The sequence below is a fragment of the Amblyomma americanum genome, chromosome 7 (genome assembly GCF_052857255.1).
Source record: "Amblyomma americanum isolate KBUSLIRL-KWMA chromosome 7, ASM5285725v1, whole genome shotgun sequence".
Taxonomy (NCBI): domain Eukaryota; kingdom Metazoa; phylum Arthropoda; class Arachnida; order Ixodida; family Ixodidae; genus Amblyomma; species Amblyomma americanum.
In genome coordinates, this window is record NC_135503.1 from 36992876 (window position 1) to 37004006 (window position 11131).

At 49.3% G+C, this 11131-nt stretch overlaps 1 protein-coding gene across 2 annotated transcripts in view; it reads left to right on the top strand.

Annotated features, from left to right (window-relative positions):
* LOC144098904 (E3 ubiquitin-protein ligase SHPRH) overlaps positions 1 to 11131 on the top strand; it is a 66724-nt gene extending 55593 nt beyond the window's left edge. For both annotated transcript variants that reach the window (XM_077631844.1, XM_077631846.1), the window contains 3 exons: positions 7813 to 7899; positions 8682 to 8860; positions 10788 to 11131. In XM_077631844.1, coding sequence (XP_077487970.1) covers positions 7813 to 7899; positions 8682 to 8860; positions 10788 to 10932 — 411 coding nt within the window. In that variant the 3' untranslated portion in view covers positions 10933 to 11131. The remainder of the gene's footprint in view (positions 1 to 7812; positions 7900 to 8681; positions 8861 to 10787) is intronic.

Consider the following 11131-nt stretch of genomic DNA (forward strand, 5'->3'; position numbering starts at 1 on the left):
CGAACTCCTGTATTCTATGCTCTCCGCCCTCTTCATTAAATATCATGACTGCAGATTTTTCCTTACTATACTTGAAGCCTAATCTATCTCCCTCTGTACTGCATATGTCTAACAACTTCTGCAGGTCTTCCTTGTTGTCAGCCATTATCACTATATCGTCCGCGTATATTAGTCCCGGTAATGTCTGTTTAATCAATTCCCCTTGCTTGAAAAAAGATAGGTTGAAGCCTAGTCCGCTCCCCTCTAGCTTGGCCTCCAAACCTTGCAGGTACAACATGAACAACAAAGGGGACAGAGGACATCCTTGTCTAAGCCCCCGCTGTATCTCTACAGGCCCTGATACATTTATTTCCCATTTTATGAGCACTCTGTTACCTCTATATATATCTTTTAAAAGATTAATTACTCCATTTTCCACATCCAATGTGCCCAATATGTCCCACAAATGCTCCTGAGTAACGTTGTCATAGGCTCCCCTAATATCCAGAAATGCTAGCAATAAGGGCCTATGTTCCTTTTCCGCAATTTCTATACACTGTGTCAATGAAAATAGATTGTCCTCCAACCTCCTTTGTTTCCGGAACCCATTGTTGCATTTGGGTTGCAAGCCCCAAGGGTAGCGTTGGCCTGGCGGCCTGGGGCAAAGCAGGAAACATCCGAAGGTCCCGGCAAAGGATGAGACGACTGGCAACAGAACAACTAGTTTATTCTGGCATCGCAAAAGAGCAGCCGGTCAGGGCGACCACGTTACTCGAAGGGCGAAATCGAAGTCTCTCTCGGCGTCCGGGGCAGCGGCGTTTTATACGCACGGAGTCGAGGGCAAGAGGGAACGGCTTGGGAAGAGTCATCCGATACGGCGACGCCTGAACATGTCCAGACGTGACGGGCGCGTCCGCCAGGCCGGCGCCGGTCAGACCTCCTCGCCTCCCAGATGGGGAGCTCCTCTCCCCGGCTGCCGCGCTTTGACAAGCGTGGGCAGCAGCATGCACACACACACACACGCACGCACGACGACACGTGGCACTGAAACCTGTCTGGACGCGCTTGGCGGGAGGCGTTGCGGCCGCGATGAACGAAGCCGCGGCGTCCGTTGCATCCGCGCCGGCTATACCGCGCGTTGTAGGCGAGACGTAACAGACCGCCCCGCCGGGAGAAGGAGATCCCGATGGTCAGGGGACTGCATCCGCTGTCCAGAGGGATGTCGCTCGATGATGCTCGTAATCGAAACCGATCGTCCCTCGACGTTGCTTGAGCGCAGCGCACAGAGAAGGCCTCGTTCTCGGGTTCAGGATCACATAGGACACTGCAAAGTCACTTCGGGAGAGTTGCCATTTTTGTGCTCGTTCCCAGCAAGCGTTAGAACTACGCCGAAACGCAACCGCTCAGTCAGCAAGCACGAGACAACCCTCACTAAGCTCTGCCAGGCTCTTTCCCCTTTTATACTACTGCCTAGTTCCTTACAGTAGTCAAGCAGCACTCAGAACGCGTCCACAAATTGGAAAATTGCACTAGAAAGCACATAATCACTTTGAAACACTAAACAAAATCAATATGTTAAAAATCCTGCCTCAGGAAGAAAACATCACTAACAAACAACTTTGAGGCGGATTCCTACGTTAGGGGCTTCGACTTAAGCCATCGGCGTTACCGTTGAGACTCCCCTTTTTGTAACGCACCTCAAAGGAATATTGTTGCAAAGCGAGGCTCCAGCGCAGGAGGCGGCCATTTTTGGGAGATATGGTCTGCAGCCATTGGAGAGGGCAGTGATCCGTCTCAATGATAAACCTCGAGCCGGCTAGGTAGCATGACAATTTCTGAACGGCCCACACGAGACACGCACACTCTTTCTCGGTGGCGCTGTACGCCTGCTCACGACAGGTCAGCTTACGACTAGCATACAGGACGGGGTGTTCCACTTCTCCATTGTCCCTTTGGCACAGTACAACGCCCATGCCTCGCTCACTAGCATCGCACTGAACAACGAACCCTTTGGTATAGTCTGGCGATCGTAGCACAGGCTGGCTTGTTAGGACGCTCTTTAGGGCGCTAAAAGCTCTCTCCTTTGTCTCGCTCCAGATGACTGTTTGGGGCTCTGTTTTTCTTAGAGCATCCGTCAGGGGAGCCGCGATATCGGAGTACCTGGGGATGTACCTCTGATAGTAGCCGGCGACACCCAAGAACGACCGAATATCGGTCTTCGTGCGCGGTTGCGGGAAGTCTCGCACAGCGGCCACCTTTATTTCAGAGGGGCGGCGACGACCCTGTCCAATCACGTGACCGAGGTAGACAACCTCGGCCTGTGCTAATTGGCACTTGGGAGCCTTGACTGTCAAGCCCGCTTCGCGCAGGCGGGTTAGCACTGCCCGCAAGTGTGCCATATGCTCAGACCAGGAGGCGGAGAATATCGCTACGTCGTCTAAATACGGTAAAGCGAATTCTTCCTGTCCCCGCAACACTTTGTCCATGAGGCTTGAAAAGCAGTATGGCGCGTTCTTCAAACCAAAACTCAAAACTTTAGGACGGAATGTTCCCATTGGTGAAATGAACGCCGCATACCTACTAGCCTCTTCTGTAAGTGGAACCTGCCAATAACCCCTGACAAGATCTAGGGTGGAAATAAACTGAGCGCTACTAACTTTCTCAAGGCGCTCCTCGATGTTAGGGATCGGATAAATTTGATCCTTAGTGATGGAATTAAGCCTGCGGTAGTCAACGCAAGGACGAGGTTCCTTGCCCGGTACCTCAACTAAAATCAAGGGGGAGGTATAATCACTCTCACCCGCCTCAATAACACCGAGCTGTAGCATTTTCTTTACCTCAGCCTCCATAATATCGCGCTGGCGGGGTGACACCCGGTACGCCTTGGATCGTACTGGCTCTGGGGAGGTAAGTTCTATATCATGCGTAAGGACAGAAGTCCTACCAGGCCTCTCAGAGAACTGACCTTGAAACTCTTGTAAGAGTTGGTGTAGTTCGGTTCTCTGCTCAGGCGACAGCGGTGCTTTACTGAGTAAGTCACTAATGACCTGATCAGTGTCTTCCCTGTTCGTCACTGAGCCTAGTCCCGGAAGCTCGACCGGAAGCTCTTCGGGAACGTTTACCATCATACACACCACTGCTTCCCGTTGTCTATAGGGTTTGAGCAGATTACAGTGGTAAACTTGCTGTGCTTTCCGTTTTCCTGGCAGACTCACCACGTAGTTAACATCCGACAGTTTTTGAACAATCCGTGCTGGGCCCTCCCACTGCACGTCGAGTTTGTTTTTTAGCGATGTGCGCAATATCATCACCTCATCGCCCACCTCAAAACGACGGGCCCTGGCTGTCCGATCATAATAAACCTTGGCCCTCTGCTGGGCCTTTGCGATTGCTTCACCTGACAACTCCTGTGCCCTTCTTAAGCGTTCGAGGAGACTAAGCACGTACTCGACCACGACTGGGTCGTCGCCCCTGCCTTCCCACGAGTCTCGAAGCATGCGAAGCGGAGACCGCAGCGAGCGACCGTACACCAGCTCAGCTGGCGAAAACCCCGTAGCCGCATGCGGCGCGGTCCTTAATGCAAACATCACCCCAGGCAGACACAGCTCCCAATCACTTTGTTGCTCAAAACACAATGCTCTCAACACGCGCTTCATGACGGAGTGGAGCTTCTCAACGGAATTCGACTGTGGGTGGTACACTGAGCTGTGTAACAGCTTTAACCCCACACCTTTCGAGAAAGGCTGTCGTCAAAGCGCTGGTAAACACTCTGCCCTGATCTGACTGGATTTCCGCAGGAAAACCAACTCGCGCAAATATGGACAGTAGTGCATTGACTATCTCAACTGAGCTGAGTTCTTTAAGCGGCACTGCTTCAGGGAACTTTGTCGCTGGGCAGATCACAGTCAAAATGTGTCTGTACCCCGTGGCTGTTACCGGCAGAGGTCCCACTGTATCAATAACGAGCCGTCTAAAAGGCTCCGTAATGATGGGTACCAACTTCAACGGCGCCCTCGATTTGTCCCCTGGTTTGCCAACCCGCTGACAGGTGTCACATGTCCTCACAAAGTGTTCTACGTCACGAAAACACCCTGGCCAATAGTACTCTTGCAAGAGACGGTCCTTAGTCTTCTTAACTCCTAGGTGTCCGGACCACGAACCGCCATGCGACAAGCGCAACAGATCCTGACGGTAGCACTGAGGCACGATCAGCTGATCGAACTCGACTCCTCTGCGGTCTAGATACTTCCGGAACAGGACCCCACCTCTTTCCACAAAACGAACATTTTTCTTGGCGATACCTTCCTTGACATTGCAGCGCATGTTTTCTAGGCTGCCATCCTTTTTTTGCTCGGCTATCAAAGCCGACCGGCTGACTTTTAGCAACCTATTAAGTCCATCGGACGTAGGCGCGATGAGCAAATCTGCAGATAGCTCTTCTAATTTTCCCGTCTCGGGCATTTCCTCTCCAGTACCTGGTGCCTTCAGCGCTACAGGCTCAATTTTATTCAGTTCGGACGTGTTCTGAGTATCAGCTTGCTGCGCCTCCGACCCTTTCTCATTATTCGACAACGTCGGCCCCGCAACTACCGCCTTTGCAGCGAGCTCCCGAACTCTCGATCTGGTTAAGGCCTGAACGCTAGCCTCACCAAACAAAAGACCCTTCTCGCGCAGGAGGTGATCGGACCGGTTCGAAAATAGGTACGGGTACTGGGGGGCAGCATAGATGACACTGCTGCCTCCGTCTCAATTGCTCCGAAAGGTCCTTCAATGAGCACTTTTGCTACGGGCAGACACACGCTGTGAGCTTCCACGGCTTGCTTGATCCATGCGCACTCGCCCGTGAACATATCGGGTTCTACGTAAGAGGGGTGAACTACATCCATTGTAGCAGCGGAATCACGAAGCACTCGGCACTCTTTCCCGTTCACGAGGAAGTCTCGCATGTAAGGCTCGAGAAGCTTCATGTTCTCGTCAGTGCTGCATAATGACAAAAACACGACTTTTGTTTTTGTTTCTGGACACTGCGCCGAAAAGTGACCCGGCTTCTGGCACGTATAACACACGCGCGCTTGCCTCGCCTCGAACCGCTTTCTGCGTTCGGCTTCGGCTGCCGCCGTCTCCTTACGTTCGGTCGGACTGCTTTCACTCGCATCCGCACTACGCGTGTCCCCCCTTGCTCTCATGGGTGTGAACTTCGGCCTCTCAGACTTGGAGCCAAATTCACCCTTTTGACCGTCCTTAGCTCCGCGAGCCCGACGCGTCACAAACTCCTCGGCTAGCTCGGCGGCTTTAGCCACTGTACTAACGTCTGGCCTATCCAAGACCCAATACCGCACGTTCTCAGGTAACCGACTATAAAACTGTTCCAGCCCGAAACACTGCAGAATTTTCTCGTGGTCACCAAACGCTTTCTCTTCTTTGAGCCACTCCTGCATGTTTGACATAAGCCTGTAGGCAAACTCTGTATATGACTCATTTCTGCCTTTTTCATTTTCCCGAAACTTCCGACGGAACGCCTCCGCTGACAGCCTGTACTTTTTTAGCAGACTCGATTTCACTTGGTCGAAATCCTCTGCCTCCTCTCTCTTCAAGCGAGCGACTACGTCGGCCGCCTCGGCGGGTAACAAAGTGAGCAAGCGCTGTGGCCACGTTTCCCGAGAGAACCCCTGCTTCTCGCACGTTCGCTCAAAGTTAACCAGGAACAAACCAATGTCCTCTCCAAGCTTAAACGGCCGCATCAGGTCAGTCATTTTGAACGATACCCGTTCTCCTGCACCGTGTGCCTGACTTCCATTACGAGCGCGTTCCATCTCTACCTCGAGACGCTTCATTTCCAAAGCGTGTTGACGGTCGCGCTCTTCTTTCTCTTTCTCTTTTTGTTCTTTACGTTCGCGCTCGTCTTTCTCTTTTTGCTCCCTCTCCTCAATGGTCTCAAGGCATTCCGACAGCTCGTCATCCTCAGCCTCCAACTCAAGAATAGCCCTTAGCAGTTCTGGTTTTCTGAGTTTGTCTGAGACATTCAGACCCAACTCTCTTGCAAGCTCCAGCAATTTCGGTTTGCGCAACGACTTCAAATCCATGGCTGCTCCGAATGCTGCTTTCTCTACTGCCTACTATTGTCTTGCCGCAAACTAACCCGGCAGCAACGACAACACAATTACCAGCTCTGTTTCTGACACTAACAAAAGCCTGGCAAAACTCAGAAGAAGAAAGTCCCGCACTCACCAAACCTCGCAGCCAAGAATTCAGCGCAGTCGTTCCGCTGCAGGCAACCAGTCATCACACAGGGCTCGTTGCACTGCTCCCGGATGGTCGTTGTGCTGCTCAGCATACAGTTGACCGCATATCTTCGCTGCTGGCCTCCGTTGTCGGGATCTCACCGCTGGCAACCAGTTGTTGCATTTGGGTTGCAAGCCCCAAGGGTAGCGTTGGCCTGGCGGCCTGGGGCAAAGCAGGAAACATCCGAAGGTCCCGGCAAAGGATGAGACGACTGGCAACAGAACAACTAGTTTATTCTGGCATCGCAAAAGAGCAGCCGGTCAGGGCGACCACGTTACTCGAAGGGCGAAATCGAAGTCTCTCTCGGCGTCCGGGGCAGCGGCGTTTTATACGCACGGAGTCGAGGGCAAGAGGGAACGGCTTGGGAAGAGTCATCCGATACGGCGACGCCTGAACATGTCCAGACGTGACGGGCGCGTCCGCCAGGCCGGCGCCGGTCAGACCTCCTCGCCTCCCAGATGGGGAGCTCCTCTCCCCGGCTGCCGCGCTTTGACAAGCGTGGGCAGCAGCATGCACACACACACACACGCACGCACGACGACACGTGGCACTGAAACCTGTCTGGACGCGCTTGGCGGGAGGCGTTGCGGCCAGCGATGAACGAAGCCGCGGCGTCCGTTGCATCCGCGCCGGCTATACCGCGCGTTGTAGGCGAGACGTAACACCATTCTGTAGTTCCCCTAACACCCCCTCGTTCTCCACCCAAGCCTGCAGTCTATACTTTTTGTCATAGTAGTGCCACCTAGTGTCAAGCCGCAAAATGAAAGCTTAGAAGTTGCCACAGAGCGGCGCTCAACATCATCATCACCGAGGTCTCCTTGTTTGTTGCGATTGCAAGCGTTCTGCTCGCGGTCTACTTTACCTTTTGATATGAAAACCTACTTAAACAATATTCATTAAAGCTGCGCACTCCTCGGCCGAATTTCGGGCAAAACATTACAAGATACAGCTCGATAATCAGCGCTGCGAATTCGTTACATCAAGGTCAACTTCTGCAACGCGTTCGTTACATGGAGGTCGCCTACACATGGGCTTCGATGAGGGATGTGTTGAGGAATTGAAAAATTTTGTAAAATCCAGGAATTTGTTACACAGAAATTCAACTGTACTGTCATTTGGTCCTATAAAAAAAATATGAAAGAACACGTGCGAGTTTTAAAAGTTCGTGGGGTACAAGTGGAAGCTACATTGATCCAGCTGGGTATTTTATAGCTCCCACTTGTTTTTGTTTCTTCTTATTTTGACTGGGGAGGCACTTTCATTTGCGTATAGGTATTGAAACACGTGGTAGCTTTTGTCTGTCATCTTCACTGAGATGTGCTCGTCCTGGCAAGAATCGGGCCATTTATAAACCTCAAAGCTAAATGTAGCCACAGCGTGCCCAGAGCAAACTTCATTTGTCTTCAAACAGCTTCCTACTCATGGCCTGTACTGTTTTATTATTCTTGATGTCGGGTATGAAAACATGTTTCTGTTTGAGGCACATGTGCACCAACTACAGTGCGTGTATTTGACTTTATTTTTTTGCTCTTTTAACCAACCCTCTCCTAGTGGCCTGTAGTATTAGAAGTCTTGAGAAGAGCCTTGGAGGAAAATGAAGTGTCATGCTCCTTACTTAAAACAGGATCAACCTTCGAGGTATGTGCGCCAGCCAAATTCTGTGCTTCTTTCAGTATTTGGTACAATTGGGAGATGGGAATAGGGCTGATATTATCAGGAAAACACACCTTGTAAGTTTATAGTTTTGATCTGCTTGATGTGATCGGTGAGACTATTTATTTCATTACTATAAAATAGGCCAGTCTCGCCAAGATTTTAACCGGGCAACCACTGCTGCAAAGAATCACACTAAACGGATTACTTGGCGGGTACCGAGTGGTTGCTATAACTGGAAGTGTAGATATTGGAGTCTTATCACCTTGGAATGCACTGTCTGAGAAACGAACAAGCTTTAGGTGACAGCAGCTAGGTATTTAGAGAGCCCCTTTTAGTAACACACTGCTGTAGATTGGAACGTCTAATATATAATTGCATTTGTTCTTTCAAGAGAAACTTGACAAAATATGTTACAGAGTGTGTTTCAAGATGAACATTGTCCAGCAACGCCTGGTGGCAGGAAATCGGAATGTGGCAAGATTTGGCATTAAACTAAGGTTGTTACTCATGTTGACGTTGTGGTGGGGTGTTGGGGGCTATACCAGCATTATGGAGCCTGCAGGAATAGCATGTGCATTGAGTATGGCGGGGTCAATTTATTGGTTACCGCCCCCTTTTCACTGGAGCGAAGGGGACACTTCCTACGCCAGAAGTGTTGTTGTAAGCTGTGACTGTTTTTGCAAGAGAACCTCGGCATTCAGCGAGCTGTCTTCGTGTCGCATGAAATAGTGCAGTAATGGTGTTTTCGCTCTGTCTTTGTTCAGAATAACCTGGCACTGTTCAGGCATGACCCTTCCATCACGGTGCTGCTGCTGCCACTCAGATTAGGTGCCAAGGGCCTGAACCTGATTGAAGCCACGCACGTTTTTCTCGTGGAACCTATTCTTAACCTCGGTGATGAGCTGCAGGCCATAGGCCGAGTCCACCGCATCGGGCAAACACGGTGAGAGTGAAGTGACTTGCTTCAGCAGCTGCAAGCTGTTCCTCTTTGGCTCATGTTAGACTTCCTTAAGAGGACACCAAGGCCAAACTGAAGTTGGCTTATGTCAATTGGTTACCTTGTAACTGCGAATTTCAGTATATCCAACTATTCATGATCTCCTTCAAGTGCGATTTATCCGGCTTCGACTGTATGATAATTTCCGCATTTACGGCACACTGGTTTTGCAAGAATGCTGCGGTGGTTGCCGCCTTGTGCTTAGGCTTGCAGTCGAGAGATGGCACTAAGAGATAGGCGCGACCAGGGGGCAGCACCTGTGTACATTTATATGAACACTGCCTGCAGGCAGCAATAAAGCATTGATTTCGTTTTCATGTTGGGGGCACGGGAGAGGCTGGTCTCGTCACTAAACAGAACAAACACCATCTTTGCTGAGCACCAACCAGTGACAGCCTTTTGCAAAGATCATGTCGATGCTGCATGCGGGTGCAATGATGATGGCAGCCGGCTTTTGCGCACAGGAACTGTTCTACACCATCCAAGTTTTGTCTTAGCTAGAGTGAATTATTGAGGCAAATCAAGTGCAGAGGTACTGACCTTATCACAGTCGCAGTGCAAGGGAAAGGGCCTTTTTGGGAAGCTCATATGCCGCGCCGATGTCTGTGAGGTGTGACTGCTATCTGCTCTTGGCCAGGGGTCATACAAATCCGCAGTTATGATGAAGTAGGTGCTCAAGCTATTTCAGCTTGTACAGTTTAATCTGGCTTGTAAGGAATCTTTGATCAGGGCATGCTGCGCAGGCGATAACTGGTGCAACTGACAAACGAGATTCAGTGCCAGATGAGGTTGTGTCCTCTTCCTGCAGTTCTGTTCTTCAAGTACGATATCTCTTATATGATTTGCCACAAAAATATCTGTGGAGTCCCACGTTTGAAGGGGAAGATACTAGGACCGTTGACAATCTGTCAGTGTATCGCTCATCCTCTGCTACAAGGTCGTTAACGGCAAGCCCCACAGTTGAGTGTGCTGAAGCCGAGGTGATGTTTCGCACTGATCGTAGAATTTGTTTTTATCTTTACTTTGTGTAACCCACACCCCTTTCACTGCCTTCATACGAAAAGCAAAAATGTTAGCGATGTTCATGTAGAACCGCTGAGAAGACCACGCAGTGTATTCCGACACGAGAGTTCCCTGACACCTGCAGGTTCACCCTAACCAAATTTTGTGACCGTAGATGTCTGCTCTGTCTGAGCCTTGATATTATGCCCTAGCGAAAATTGTGACAGTCCCATCATTATTTTGTACTAAGCGAGTATTCGTTATAAGTAGAACATTATAAATGGGCTCGACTGTAGTACTAAGATCCAGGGGACAAACTTTTGAATTCAATGTATTCTAAATAATGCTACCAAGCTGCTAACTCAACTTCACTGGAGAGCACTCCAGGATTTAACTTTTTCAGTTTTTATTTTCTGTTTTGCTTTGTCTTAAGAGCCAGAGTTGCATGAGCCAGCAGAACAACTTATGTGAAATAAACAAGGAAATTTGCCAGCTGTCAGCACATTCAGTATCCTCATATGATGAAAAATTTTCAGATAGTGAAAACATCTCCATCTTCAGTTATTTGGGATTTCATTTGTGCAAAAAAAAAAAAACTAGTATATCTCTGGTCAAGCTAAAAATGATTCCTCTGTGCAGTCATGCTCTCCTGTACTGACTGAAAGTCCTTTATTTTGAACAGTTTTGTTGTAACGTAACTTAAGGCTTATAACAAATAAAAGCTGAGGCCCAAATGGTTTGAAGTGATGATCATAGTTTGTTTGGTGAAGTTAAAAATTAACTTTATGGTCTTTAACAATTCACTACCACAAACTGAGGCCACAAATGATGTGTATAATAATGCTTTGTTTCTTGTTCTATGCTTGCACAGGAAAACTTATGTGCATCGCTTCATGGTGAAGAATACAATCGAAGAGCGTATCGTTGACTTCTTGAAATCTTCACAAACATCCCAGAGTGAATTACAGGACCATGAAAAAATGACCATCAATGACTTGAAGGACTTATTCAAGTGAATTATTTCCTTCCTACCATCCTATGAACTCTTGCGTTTTGATTTGTATATATATATGTATATATAGCACCATAAGATTCACCTTGAGCTTAGGTTTTGATTCATACATACACATATTGTACTTTGTATTTGTTACCTGCCAGTTTTCCATTCTCATTTTTTTAATCTACCAATTCTGTAATAAACTGTCTGTTGTGTGC